Genomic DNA, 15,418 nt, shown 5'->3' on the forward strand with positions numbered 1-15,418 from the left:
CGTAATTAATCTTTATTATAAAAGTCACATTTGCTGACGGTAAGATGCTCACAAAACAGACTTTATCATTGCTCTGGTTTGCATTTCTCACTCTTGAGATGTAGTAACGTGCCATTTCTTGTATATCCGTCTAGAAATGTTCGTTTATAAACATATATTTTAAGAAAATGTATGTCCATTTGTTTCTCTACCGGTGGGATCATATGATGCACTGCTTTTTTTCCCCACTTAACAATGAACTATTTATAATAACAATCATGTATAATAACAATAACTAGCATTACTGTGCAGGCACTATGCTAAACACTTTACATGCATTGTTCTTTTTTTTTTTTTTTGTGGTACATGGGCCTCTCACTGTTGTGGTCTCTCCCGTTGCGGAGCACAGGCTCCAGACGCGCAGGCTCAGCGGCCATGGCTCACGGGCCCAGCCGCTCCGTGGCATGTGGGATCTTCCCGGACCGGGGCACAAACCCATGTCCCCTGCACTGGCAGGCAGACTCTCAACCACTGCGCCACCAGGGAAGCCCGCACTGTTCTTTTTATGTCCACAAGCCACTGACAGATAAAGAAGCTGAGGAACAGAGGGGTTAAGAAACATGCCCAAGGTCACACAGCTAGTAAGTGTGGGCCTGGGCTTCACACACAGGCGCTGACTGCAGAGCCTGGAGCTCAGTCACTCTGTTTCTTCCTCATGAGCATCACAAGGCTGTTCTGTATCCATCCAGAGAGACCTACTTTGCCCTTTAGTGTCTGGGCCCTGTGCATTTCCCTGAGGCCTATTACTTCAGTGCTCCTGTTTTGGAGGGGAGTTAAGGGGGGTCTCCAGCTGCCAGTCTCTTCATCTCTTTGTCTGTGGGCTTTCTCAAAGCCCCAGGAGCAGACACTTCCCACTCACCATCAGTGGCCCTCCACCAGGGAGATAAACACCCTAACTCCCTCACCCCGGGCCGGATAACTCTGAGGTGTGTAATCTACCTTGACATGCAGAGTTTCCTCTCTGGGTTAAGCTCCAGTAACCCACGGTGGTAACTGGCTTGATACCACAGCCTTGTGGGCTGCCTTTCCTTCTCTGTGTCACATCCCTGCTCCTTCACCCCGTCTCCTTGTCACCATGTCTCCTTTATTCTCAAATAAACCGTTTGCATTGATGCCGTGTCCTACATTTGCTTCTGGGGCACCCAGACTAAGACAGCCTGTGCGGTATTTCCTTGTATGAAGATACCATAATTTATTCAATCAGTCTCATTTGCGATTTCCAGTTTTTCTTGATATTACCAAAGATGATGTGGTGAATATTCTTGCATTATTGTCCTTAGACCAGGACAAGCAGGGCTCCTTACCCCAGGCCCTGCCTCTCTCCTGTGTCTGGGCCTGACCGAGGCCAGCAGCACTGTCCAAGATGGCATCCCAACTGGGGACCAGGACCGATGGGTCCCAGCATCTGTTTCTTCCCTTCAAGGTTGTTAAAACTCAAGACAGTTTACAAACAAATTTTATTTAACACCTCATGAAGTGGGCAGCCTCTGTTCCCAAGGATCCGGAGGACTGCAAAATGGGGAGAAGTCAAGAAGCCTTTATGGGATAAAGAATAAGGAACAAGGAAGTACGCGTAGAGCCCAAAGTTGGCTTGGCATCTGGCAATTAGCTGCCTGGATGGATTCCACTTCTGTTTATGAGGAGCATTTACAGGGGCACAGAAGTGACATAAGTTTGCTGAAGTGGCACCCAGGCAGCAGTGGTGCCATCTTGGGATTAAAAGTCATTTCAACAGGACGCTCTCTGACCCTTTATCCAGTGGGAGTTGACCACATGAGGAGCTCTGGGGCTCATGCTCTTGGGCTGGGCTGGGGCCCCATGGCCGGGCCCTGCTATCCAGAGGGTGGCCGCCTAATAGGACAGTCTCACTTGCCCGCTTGTGGGATTTTGTTCTTCGTTCATGGAATTACTGAGATTGGATCACCAGAATGACACTGATACACTGATTTCAGGTGACTCAAATTTTTATGTAGGTGGGACTCTCCAAAACATATTTTTCCCAGGGCCCCATACACCCAAAGGATAGCCCTACATTCTTATACAGGGTCCCGTGCACGGTTAGAGCTGAGCACTAAGGTTGAAATGGCCCAGAGGTTTAAAAGTTCTAAGCAGATATCTCCTGAAATCCACTCAGCTTTTCTCTCCACATATCAAGACTTACTTGCTCTTTGAATGCAGTTATCCGTGTTGTTTGGGTCGGGAAAGGGGATATTAAATGATTTTTTCTTAAGTCTTTGGAAAATTTTTAAAAAGCATAAAATAATTGCAGGTGACAGCCTGACTTCAGATGAATACAGAGTGTTTTCAAACTGTAGTGAAATAAAGCATGGATTTTGACATGTGTTAGACAACACAGCTGGACGCATTAGCCACCACAGGGCATGGTGTCATGTGACCAGATCACCCTGCATTGGCAAAAGCCTTGTTATAAACGTCTCATTATAAAGCTTCTCTTTACCTAATCTAAGAGTATTATCTTAAGAATGCAAAGCGAGTTATTTTAAAAAACGTGAATCTAAGATACTTTCTGCTCACATCAAATTATAGACAGATTGAATGCTGAGGCTGGAAGTATGATTTAGAAACCCTGATTTTAGATTCTTAAATTCATTTGAAGAGCCTCATTGTTCCCATGAGTTGATTATTTCATAAAAAGTAAGTTTGAATGTGTAAAATCAATCTGTATGTCATAAAGATTACATTTGATAGAATAGCTTTTTGCAACATTCAAAAATCACTTTCCCAATCATACAGGGCCCTTGTAGAGTGTGTCTGGAGCGGATGGGTGGTCAGGCTGGACCACTAAGCCTGTGAGCGTAGTCACTGCCACATCTATCCCTCATTCATTCATTCATTCCTGAGCCAAAGGCCACGGTAGATGGTAGTTGGAAGACTTAACTGGTGAGCAGATATCCCTGCCCTCATGGTGCTAGTGTCTAGTCGGAGAGCAGACAACAAACTGATGGGCAAACACATAATTTAAAAAATGTGAAATGCTAAGATGCTAAGAAGGAAGTGGACAGGATACCCTGATGGAGACTAATGGGGGTGAGGATGAATTGGAGATCCTACTTCACTGGTGGCAGTTTAGGAGCGATCCACGTTATGTGCAGATCTAGAGAAAGAGCCATCCAGAGAGAATGCTCGCAACGAGGCCTGGAGACAGAAAAGAGCAGCGTGGCTGGGACTTAGTGAGTGTGGGGCGGACACAGCACGGGGTGCACGGGAATCTGGGGCCACACCCTATAAGGCCTGGAAAGTGAGGAGCATGAGGTTTATTCTACATGTAGTGGGAAGACAAGGAAAGTTTAAAAAGCAGGGCCATGCCATGATCTGATTTCTGGTTTTGTTTTTTTAATAAATTTATATATTTATTTATTTTTGGCTGCATCGGGTCTTAGCTGCTGCGCGCGGACTTTCTCTAGTTGCGTTGCTGTGTGTGGGCTTCTCACTGCGGTGGCCTCTTCTGTTGTAGAGCACCAGCTCCAGGCGTGCAGGCTCAGTAGTTGTGGCTCACGAGCCCAGCCGCTCCGTGGCATGTGGGATCTTCCTGGACTGGGGCACGAACCCGTGTCCCCTGTATTGGCAGGCAGACTCTTAACCACTGCGCCACCAGGGAAGTGCCTCTGATTTCTGTTTCAATGTCACTTGAAGAGGGGCAGGGAGGAGGGTTAGAGGAAGCTGGAAAGCCATTTGGGAGCCTGGAACACTGGTCTCACTGATGCTGACCTGCAGGGTCACAGCAAGGCAGACAGTGAGGTGGGTGAGTTTCAGACCCATTTCAGGAGTGAAATGCTAGGAATTGATCATGGGTTAAATGTAGGTGTGGCAGAAAGAGGAATATCTGGGATGAATCCCAGGATTCTGGGGCTGGATTCTGGGTAGATAGGGACGGTGGATGGAGAATCAAATTTGGGGGTAAAATCAAAAGTTCCATTTTGGATTTTTTTAAGCTGAGGGTACCATAGTATTCAAAATGTCAAACAAAGAGGCAGCTAGATATGATCATCCGGAAGTTAGAGAAACTGATGCTGAGACATACCAACCTTCCTACTCCTAGAAAGAGCTGTGAGACTCCCTGTCGTAACTGAACATTCATTCACTGCATCAGTGCATCTAAATGCAACGGAGAACAGGCTTAAAGGGAGCAAGGAGTTCCTCATCTTTGTCCCAGAGATGTTCCCACTGTGGGTTTAGGGGGAGAACTGCGTTCCTGAAACTTCTTTGCCTAAAATAAAAGGTGATGTTTTCATTCATGGAAAGAAAGTTGGATTGCATAAAAATAATGTGACATGGAGAGCCTGATTCCAAATTATGGATAAGAAATTAGATAAAAGCAGCTAAAAAAGAAATGTTTCCCCCTAAAAGGACAGACAAATTATGAGCCATTTGAAGTAAATAAAAGATCTGGCAATTTTTCCTCACTCTTAACTTGTGTCACTTACATAATGTTAATGAGACTTTGATTTTTAAAAATTACTTACTTCACTAAACAGCTCAAGATTTATAAATTTCAATGACAGAATGAAAATAGTAAGAGAACTACAATCAGTTTATAGATGTGTGTGTACATGCAGTAATTCAAATTTATTGTACAGCTTTGATTCAGATTGAAAAAGGCAACATTTTCTTTTTTTATAATTAATTGATCGTTCATGCTTCTATTATTAGAGTTTGCTCCATCTTTAATTTTCCAGTCTTCTGTAAACCCAAGTCACCATATTTTTTTGTTAGAAAACATTACTTAAGAATCATCCATCCCCCTGCCTTTTTAATCTTGCTTCTTAGGGTCAACCAGGACCACCAGGGCCACAGGGTCCTATTGGACCCCTGGGGCCACCAGGACCCATTGGAATTCCAGGAGAGAAAGGGATGAGAGGTGAGAGTGGCCTTCCTGGAGCAGCAGGTGACAAAGGTGATAAGGTAAGCCTCTTCTTAAGTGAAAGATTCGTATTAAACACTCACCAGAATTGCTATGCCAGATTTTTTAATAATCACAAGTAGTACGTATCTGAACCTTAGAAAAATCAAGTCTAAACTCCTCTTCAGTATTCAGTCCTCATTCCTAACCCCTTTCCAGAGGAGCATGCCTTTCTGGACCTTTTCTAGGCGCTTAAATACATGAGTTTACCCAGTGAGGAGTGGTTTTCTTTATGGCTTTTTAAAACAACCTAACTGATACTATATGTATCATGCAGAGCCTTTTTTTTTACTCAACCATATGGCTTGGAGATCATTCCATATCAGTTTATGTAGATTGAATTTACTCCTTTAAAAACACTCTATGATATGCCATAATATGGATAAAACTATAGTCTATTCCCTGTTGATGAGAATTTGAGATCCTAGTCCAACTTCGTGTAATGCAAGTGTGCAAAAACAGTCCTGTAAATTACCTGTGTTTACATTTAAGAGTTTGTTTCTCTAGGATAAATAGAGCCTGAGAAGTTGAATTTCCAGTTATAGGGTATTGAATGTATTCTTTGAACTAATATTGCCATGTTGGCTTCCTAAGTACAAAAAGAAAAGCACAAATGGTTGATTTCCAAATGTTGGCATTTGAGCTCCTTAATGTAAAAATAGATGACAATGACTGATAAGGTTTTTTTTAAACAAGTTATTAATTATTAATGTTTTTAAGTAAATTAACCTGTTAATCTAATAATTTAGTAGCTTTTATATCTTCATTTTATTTTCTGGGATTTTAGGGTCCAACCGGTGTTCCTGGATTCCCAGGTTTGGATGGGGTACCTGTAAGTATCCTTAAATTTTCTCCATTTTTTTTAAAGAAGGGAGAGACACTCATCAAAGCCCTTAAAATCACATGTTTTGTATATATATAAAATATAGTTATATGATATATATTATATATAACATATATGGCAAACTCTTCTTTATTTTCTTATTTTAGTAAATGGAAGGGTGCTTGCATTTCAATTTTGTGTAATAACTCTGAGACCAAAACATTTTACTTGAAGAACAAGGTTTTCAAAAAGATTGGAGAAAAGCATTACAAAATATGAGCTAGTATACTTGTCAGGTCAAGTACAATGTTCTGGAAATAAATTTATACTCATTACAAAAGTTCTTATTTTCTGGTGAGTCCTAATGGTAGGAGTGGGCTTAAACCTCTCATTGCTGATATGAAAAGTAGAGGAAAGAAAGAGAAGGTATTTGGCAGGGTTTATAATTCATTAGAGTCTTTCTAAGGACTTCAAGGAAGATTTCCTCCCTAATCTCTGAAAATACTCTAGACTAAATTAATTTAAATTGGGGTATATGAAAATAGTTTATTTATTTTTACTATGCTACATAGTTCTTGTGGGTGGGGAAGGAAGTTTCACAAAACTGAACGACATGTGAGTCACAATTGCCATAATTTGGGGACCCGTATTGCAGAACCTTTTTGTTATGGTATTCTTGCAAAAATGCTTCACCTATCATTTTGTTTCTTGTAGGGGCACCCAGGGCCTCCTGGATCCAGAGGCAAATCTGGCATAGATGGCTACAACGGCTCAAGAGGTGCTCCAGGCTTTCCAGGAGAAAGAGGAGCTCCTGGCCCACAGGGCTCCCCAGTAAGACAGCCACAGTTCAGCCTAGTGGGAATCTTAAGTGAAAAGGCCCTCCAGTGGGAGCAGGCTGGATGTGTTCGAGAAACAGAGTTATTACAAGTGTACTGGGAGCCTGGTGAACAAATGCGGGTGACTGGAGGATGAGGACAGAGAGTTGGGCAGGACTTAGAAGACACGGGGCCTTGTGGACTATGGAAGGAAGCTGGGTTTTCTTTTCCATGCCATGGGAATGCACTGGATGGTTTTAAGGAAGGAAGAAATATGATCTGACTGACGTTCTATCAAGATGCTCCTGGCTGCCATACAGAGAATGGATGATAGGGGAAGGGAGGCCACTTAGCAGAGCTTAGGTTGTTTATCATTCAGGGTTCACTGCAGATACATAAACCCCTCTAGGTATTTCAAGCCGAGAGGATTTTTTTTTTTTTTTTTTTTTTTTTTTGTGGTACGCGGGCCTCTCACTGTTGTGGCCTCTCCCGTTGCGGAGCGCAGGCTCCGGACGCTCAGGCTCAGCGGCCATGGTTCATGGGCCCAGCCGCTCCATGGCATGTGGGATCTTCCCGGACCCGGGCACGAACCCGTGTCTCCTGCATCGGCAGGCAGACTCTCAACCACTGCGCCACCAGGGAAGCCCGAGAGGAATTTAATAGCAGGAATTCGGCACTTATTATTATGGTTGGAGGATTGAAACTCCAGGGTCACTATGGGACTACTGATTTCAAGGGCTCACACTTAGCTGAGATTCAGACATCAGAAGCTTCTCTTGCACCTCAGCCACTGGCCGCTCTTCTGAATGTCGAGACACCAGCAAACACTCAAGTTTCTAACTTCCTGCTTGGCAGCATCAGCAGTACCCGAAGGGGATGTCTTCCTCAATTCTGCCTCCCAAATCTCATAAGTACATCTCCCAGGTGGAACCTACTTCACACCCAGCTGCAAAGCAGTCTGGGAAATGTAGTTTTTAGCTTTCTAGCTCCTGTAATGCAAAAAGATAGAAGGAAGAGATTTGGAATGGAGGTCCAGAAACAGCTGACAATATCCAACACTTAACTTTACAGCTCTTAGTTTTTTTTATTTTTCCTTCAAAAGTTTGGACTTTTATTTAAACATAACTTCAGCAAGAACTGCCCTTTCCTCTACTACTTATATCTCCTTTCTCTGTCTTTCTTTTCCTTTTTTCTCACTTAAATAAAGACTAGAGATAATTTACCCTTTCAAAGCTGATTTTCTGTGACTGTTTTTCAGCCTTTCCATTTCTTTAATTAAATATCATTTCCTGAGATTCCTTCTAAAAGGTTTTCTCATCATCACCACAATCATCTTGCTTTCTTCTGTGAGTTTTTCTTTTGTTCCAGATCGTAGTAGAAATGATCGATCTGAACACAAAACTCAAAAAAGAATTTCCATATTCACATTTTTCTTGTGGTACCCAGTAACAACCAACTCCCATTGTTAAGCTTCTCAACCACTCTTTATTTTCAGACTCAGCCCCCTTGAAGGCTCCAGTACAGTCTGGTGAATGCACGTCTCTTAAGATCTTCAAATTGGATCATGCCTTATTCTACTGAGCATCCATGAACATTCAGGAGAGCAGGGTTCTCGATTTTAGCTTGAACACAGCATGTAGTACTGACCACAGTACTGAAGTTTGTCATAATGATCTCTTTGCAAAGCAATTTTCTTTCCCTTGACCTGTTTCTTACATGGGCAGTGCTCACTTTGCACACAGTGTGAGATGTTAAGAATGGCATGCAATCTGAAGGCACACAAAGCAGCCTTTACATCCAATGGGAAAATTACTATCGTTCCATGACCTTTAAGATATTTTGTTAAAACATCATAAATATATGTAGAAAAAAATTAAACTAATATTTAGTACGTTGTAATCTAAAGCATTAGGAACATTGAAAATTAAAGGGTTTTCTTTCTTTGTAAAAACTTATCAAGGCAGTTTGAACTGTGTTTGCTGTCTTCTGGTCCCATAACTTAGGACATGAAGTGAATGTGTTTTCTATGCTTTGGTGAATGTCATACTCTTCTCTAAGCTTGGACCAGCGTCCAGTGTGGTGAAATATCTCTGAGAGTTTCTTTAACGTGAAGTTCTTCTGCCTGTGTCACTCCCTCTGGCACATCTTCATCCTTTTGGTCACAACCACTTCCCTCTTTTATGTTGATAAGTTTGCCTTCCTAAGTCCCTCTGGCTTGAATGAGAGCAGTGACAACATTCCCACAATATCTATTCCTTCCCTAATTCCACTTACATTCTATTTGAATTTCACCTCCACTATTAGCAGTTTTCATTTCCTCACTTCATTTTCATCTTTCTTGGCAATCCTCTCTTTCAATGATTTGTTTTTATGAAATGTTCTTTGGGTTTATCACTGGGAGACAAGGGGCAACACGGCTACATATTTCGTTGTCTGTGTGTGAACTAACAGATGTTAGTGACCAGTCACTGATAGACTTTGAAAGGAGTGTTGTGATCAGTTGGTGATCATGGGTCACATGTTACTTATGTAGTGATCTGTGGACCAGTGAGCCAGCAGTGACGTTTGTGCTTTATGCAGTGACTCAGTTAATTAATACACAGCAGTAACTGAAATTTGAACCAGTTGGTTGGAGGACTGGTGTGATGTAATTTATTTGTGGAACTGAAACTCACATGTATTGGGACTGTGCGAAGCAACAGTTGCTTGTGTAGGCAAATCTGATTTCTCAAGGAAAGCGTTGATGTAATTTACCACAAAACTGTTTAGTATCTCCCATTGGAAGCAAAGTCAAGCACGCTCCTAAGACAGATTAACTTTGAAATCTGCATGTCCTTCACAGGAACCTGATACATGAAGATGGTAGAGTTTTCATATGGTAACCAAGTTAAGATGTATTAAGATATTAAGTAGGAAAACTTTGGGGAGAAAGTACATTGAGGTATTTCATTCACTTTTAAAAATTACTCTAAGTAAACAAACTTGCAGCTGTGTATAAAAACCTTCTAAAAGGAACATGTTATGTTTTTTTTAAAGTTAATCTTACAACGGATAACTAGGCCCTGTTTTGAATACAAATACTTAAATGGATAAAATAATTTTTTTGCCGTTTCTAGGGCATAAATTATTAACTGACAAGTGCAAAATTGTTTACTTATAAGTATAATACAAGTATTATGTGCATTATATTGTGAAGAAAAGTGCAATTTTCCTGCTGAATAATTAGTAAACAGCTATAAATGTATTAGTATTATATATAACCTATCTAAATATATTACATATTTATAATATATATAAATATGTAATATATTTATAAATATATTAGTAGATATTCTGTCTTAGGAGATTCTTCAGTAGATCTTAACCAAATATTAAATAAGTATATATGACAACTTTAGGATGATAATAAAAATGAGAATAAAGAAATATCCACTAGTGAAATATGATTATAATGGTAATTTTATTGGTGAGTAATATTTTACTTGCAAAAGAAAATACAGAAATAGTGATATGCACTTTTCCTCTCTTAAAGTGAATATTTTATTTTCAGGGCCTTCTTGGGAAAAAAGGAGAAAAAGGAAATTCAGTGTTCATTGTAGGTGTCATTAAAGGTATTCAGGTAAGCTTTACAATCAGGGTGGGTTTAAAACAATTTTTTTACAATAAATGCTGGAGAGGGTGTGGAGAAAAGGGAACACTCTTGCACTGGCGGTGGGAATGTGAATTGGTACAGCCACTATGGAGTACAGTATGGAGGTTCCTTAAAAAACTACAAATAGAACTACCATATGACCCAGCAATCCCACTACTAGGCATATACCCTGAGAAAACCATAATTCAAAAAGAGACATGTACCAAAATGTTCATAGCAACTCTATTCACAATAGCCCAGAGATGGAAACAACCTAAGTGTCCATCATCGGATGAATGGATAAAGAAGATGTGGCACATATATACAATGGAATATTACTCAGCCATAAAAAGAAACGAAACTGAGCTATTTGTAATGAGGTGGATAGACCTAGAGTCTGTCATACAGAGTGAAGTAAGTCAGAAAGAGAAAGACAAATACCGTATGCTAACACATATATATGGAATTTAAGAAAAAAAATGTCATGAAGAACATAGGGGTAAGACAGGAATAAAGACACAGACCTACTTGAGAATGGACTTGAGGATATGGGGAGGGGGAAGGGTAAGCTGTGACGAAGCAAAAGAGAGGCATGGACATATATACAGTACCAAACGTAGGGTAGATAGATAGTGGGAAGCAGCCGCATAGCACAGGGAGATCGGCTCGGTGCTTTGTGACCGCCTGGAGGGGTGGGATGGGGAGGGCGGGAGGGAGGGAGACGCAGGAGGGAAGGGATGTGGGAACAGATGTATATGTATGACTGATTCACTTTGTTATAAAGCAGAAACTAATTAAAAAAAAAGGAAAAAAAACAATTTTTTTTCTGTATAAGTAAACCCATGCAGAAAACACATGGACTGAGATTTCCTTTAAAATGTCTCTGAGGACACTGGTTTTGATCATTACCCTGACCCTCTGGGATGATCCATACTTCTTGTGTGAAGGCACTTGGCTTTAGCTTCTCTGGCTGCAAAATTCCCCTCCCTCCCTATGATTCTCGCAGAGTTGCAATGAATACATTTATTTCAGGGTTTTTCAGCCTCGGCACTGTTGATATTTTGGGCCAGTTAATCATTTGTCATGGAGGCTGACCTGTGTATTGTAGGGTGTTGAACAGTTTCCCTGGCGTCTACCCATTAGATGCCAGTAACACCCCCCTGACCACCCCCACACCCAAACAATATCTCCAGACATTACCAGATGTCTCCTGGGGGAAAAATCACTTCCAGCTGAGAATCATTAATTACTTTGTAGTTAAAATATTGTGATATTAATACTTACCATTGATGATGATAGAAGTCACCACTGTTGAACTTGAAAATTGTAGAAACCTGATAGCACTATCCTAAGCAAATGAAATGCTTTTGTGTTTTTCACAGAGAATGATGTACAAATATTCAGAAATAAACTCTTGAATGACCACTGCATCTCTCTAATCTGAGTAGCCATGGATGAGCAGAAGGAGATCACTAGATATAATAAACTCAAGAGGAGAGATACATACAGTACATTTTCAAGACATGGTCATTTCTCTTAAGGAAAGATAATCTACAATAATTAGATAAAAGTAGTCCTAGATTGCCTCTGTCAGATTCCAAGTTCTGTGCCACCTGGAGTGGCCACACCTGAGTGGTGATCCCTTAAGTGAGCTTACAATATTTGTTTATAGCCTCTGTGCCTATTCTTACTTGTTAGACAGCAAGCACTATGCTTCTATTTATAGCTTCTTAAATGATACATTCATAAACTTAGCATCAAAAACAGGGTCATTCTAGGAACCAGTATGATGTATTGGAAGAAGTGAACTGACCCTTACCTACTACTGTGACTTTAAGCAACCCCCTCAACCTCTCTGAGCCTCATTTTCCTTATTTGTGAAAGGAGATTAGTATCTACCCTGCCTTCCTCTCACTGCTGATGATCTGTTATAATAGTTTATACTGCCATGTATTGTAAAGTATAATGTACAGTACAATATTAGTTATGGTGGGTATTTTTTGGTAATTGTGCAAGAAAGAACAGGCGAGACAGAAAGGGAGATGAATATAGAGAATTCCTCATCTTAAAGAGAAACAGAGGATCCCTAATGAAAGTGGCATGCAGATCAATAACCTTGGAGAAACAATGGTTTTAAGAGCCTATATCCACTTCATACCCATTTGGATGATTATTATTAAAAAAAGAAAAAGAAAAACAAAATAATGTGTTAGTAATTATGTGGAAGAGTTGGGACCCTTGTGCATTGCTGGCGGGAATGTAAAATGGTGTAGCTGCTGTGGAAAATGGTAGGGTGATTGCTCAAAAACTTAAATGTGGAATTACCCTATGACCCAGCTATTCTACTTCTAGATATGTTCTCCCAAAAATGAAGGCAGGGACTCAAACAGATATCTGTACACCCATATTCATAGCAGCCTATTCACAATAGCCAAAAGGTGGAAGCAACCCAAGTGTCTACCTACTGATGAATGGGTGAACAGAGTGTAGTACATACACACATACAACACAATATTATTCAGCCTTAAAAAGTCAGGGAATTCTAAAGCATGCTACAACATGGTTGAGCCCTGAGGTCATTATGCTGAGTGTAATAAGCTGGTCACAAAAGGACAGGAAATGTGTGATTCCACTTAGATGAGGTCCCTAGAGTAGTCAAATTCATAGAGACAGAAAGTAGGTGGTGCTTGCCAGGGGCTGGGGAAGGGGGAATGGAGGGCTAGTATTCAATGGATACAGGGTTTCCATGAGGAAATGAAAAAGTTTGGACAATGGAAGCGCAACATGGTTGCACAACATGATGAATGTATTTAATGCCACAGAACTGTACACTTTAAAAAGGTTAAAATGTTAAATTTTATCATATGTATATTTTGCGGTATATTTTACATTTTGGAAAAAAAAAGAGTCTGTATTCAAGAGAATATACACCCCTTGATCCTTTAAAGTGAGTAGACTCTCAGGGTACAGTCGAGTCACAAAGCGGTAGATGTGCACAGTGGCAGAGAGGGTTTCCACACGAATTCCCTTTACATCTGCTCCTGGGTGATAACAAGGTGCTAATTAAGGGAGGAAAGCTCTGCCAATCAGATGACAGACAGTTAAACTGATGAAATGGGACCACTGGATCGAGAATTTAGAGCTTTGTTTTTTTCTTTAGAACATTTTAAACTGAAAGAAGAAATCTCATCTTGATTCCATGTCCTCACGACTCCAACAATCTTTCCCTGGTTTCAGCTGAGTAGAAGTAGAATTCAGGGCTTAAGAATGGAGACAGAAAAGCACCTCCATAGAGCCCTTCCACAGCTGTCTTTTCAACACTGAAAAACTGAACAAACTGCACAGACAGTCCAAATAAGTCCTGTGTGTGTGTCTTTACTTTTATGTTGTGTGTTTTAGGGAAATGGTGTTGCTCTTCTAATGCAGTGTACTGATACTATTGCAGGGTGACAGAGGGGACCCAGGACCTCCCGGCTTACCAGTAAGTCTCCTGGGCAGGCCGTGCGCTTCTGTTTGCTCCTCAAATAGCCTATGGTCTCCACTAGTTTGCATCCCAGCAGGACCAGCTACCTAATTTGCAGGGCCCACCTGGTGCAAAATGAAAATGTAGGTCTCTTGTTCAAAAATTATTACAAATTTTAAGATGGTGACAGCGGAGCATTAAATCAAGCATGAGGCCCTATGTGACTGCACAGGTCCCGGGCCCACAGAGCCGCCCTTGAATCTCAGCAAGCTCCGGCTTACCTTTCTCTTCTATCTTGCAATGATCATTTGGTATTGCTTGGGTAGCTATAGTCGCTTAATATTTAGGAAGATAATTCCGCTTAGAAACTACCTAAATAATATATGTCCAGTGAAAATGATTTTGCTTGCTGAATCAGTAATTGTGTATTATGTTTAATATTTTGCCCTATCTTCATGTTCCTGGAATTTGTGATTCAATGATTATATTTGTCTTTCCAATTCATCCATATTCACAAGATTATAACTGAAAGCAATTTTGCCTCCTAATGATTCACCTGTAATTTTGTTTGGTAACTTCTGGCTGTTGACAGGATTACTTTCCCAGGTTGGTTTTTCCTTACTACTCTGGAAGCTCAGTTTTACGTTATCAATGAGATACCTTGGCGTCACTGTTAAAATAAATACCAATTCATTCTCTAGGAGAGAGTAATGCCATTGCACACTCTCAAATCATTTGACATGGGCAGGGTGATTGGGAGAACAGAGCCCCTTTCTCCATACTTCTAGAACTGCCCAACTATAACCTTTCCTTGTGAATTTGTGTGTTATTATGCTGTAACTTAACATGTTGCGGAAAATTGTTTATGGCTGAATTGCCTTGATCTTGTATTGGGGACATTTCTATTCAAACGGATCTTACAGGGCACGTTGAAAGGATATATTAGAGTATAACTACATTAATATTTTAATTTATTTAATGCTAAGTAATATTAATATTGTAAAAGCATTTTGATGTATATTAAATTTATAACATATATGGAATTTAGAAGTAACAAGGTTTCTTTGTTCTCTACTTTTGCTACTACAAGATTTATTTATGAATAAGTAGATTGATCTCTGGGTCTTAATCCCAAATGTAGGAGTTAGTCACACCCACCAGAGTGCTACTGCCTGCCAGCTCTGTGCCCTTTTCCCAGCTGTGTCAGAGCTACTGTCCAAGATGACGCAGCAGGGCAGGTGTGGCCGGGACTGTGATTTCTCCGGAGGTCTTTATCTGCCTGGGATTACATGCAGCTGTCCCGTGGACGATGATTATGGTTTTTGGTAACGAATTTACTGATTTTTCTCATGTTTAGGGCTCAAGGGGAGCGAGAGGACCAGCAGGCCCAATGGGATATCCAGGAGAGTCAGGGTTAGCAGTAAGTACAGCGCTGCTGATTCTATCTCTCTAAAAGCCCTGACTTGATATTTAAATCAAGCAAAAGAAAGCAGAATTGCAGTCTTGGGCAATTCAGGCAGAGATGGGTTCTTTTCGAGATTATCACCTGATGAATCAGCCAACACCCACCATTATGAACGTGACTCCCTCCTGAAGCACGGGTCCCTGGAGGTGGGGGGCAGGAGCGGGGTGGGAGGGACAAGCAGCCCAGCCATGGGAGGAAGTCCATCATGTGTGTTTCAAAATGAAGTGTTTCCTAAAGAGGAGCTTGGGACATCCAATAAGG

At 40.9% G+C, this 15,418-nt stretch overlaps 1 protein-coding gene across 2 annotated transcripts in view; it reads left to right on the forward strand.

Annotated features, from left to right (window-relative positions):
* The window catches only part of COL4A4 (collagen type IV alpha 4 chain), a 130,696-nt gene that overhangs the window by 27,118 nt on the left and 88,160 nt on the right, over positions 1-15,418 (forward strand). For both annotated transcript variants that reach the window (XR_014294856.1, XM_082630478.1), the window contains exons 5-10: positions 4,828-4,962; positions 5,748-5,792; positions 6,498-6,614; positions 10,149-10,217; positions 13,675-13,710; positions 15,050-15,112. Coding sequence is in view for 1 of the 2 variants with exons in the window: in XM_082630478.1 (XP_082486604.1) it covers positions 4,828-4,962; positions 5,748-5,792; positions 6,498-6,614; positions 10,149-10,217; positions 13,675-13,710; positions 15,050-15,112 (465 nt within the window). In the remaining variant the exon portion in view is untranslated. The remainder of the gene's footprint in view (positions 1-4,827; positions 4,963-5,747; positions 5,793-6,497; positions 6,615-10,148; positions 10,218-13,674; positions 13,711-15,049; positions 15,113-15,418) is intronic.

This window comes from Mesoplodon mirus (genome assembly GCF_964341445.2).
Source record: "Mesoplodon mirus genome assembly, chromosome: 8".
NCBI classification, from domain to species: Eukaryota; Metazoa; Chordata; class Mammalia; order Artiodactyla; family Ziphiidae; genus Mesoplodon; species Mesoplodon mirus.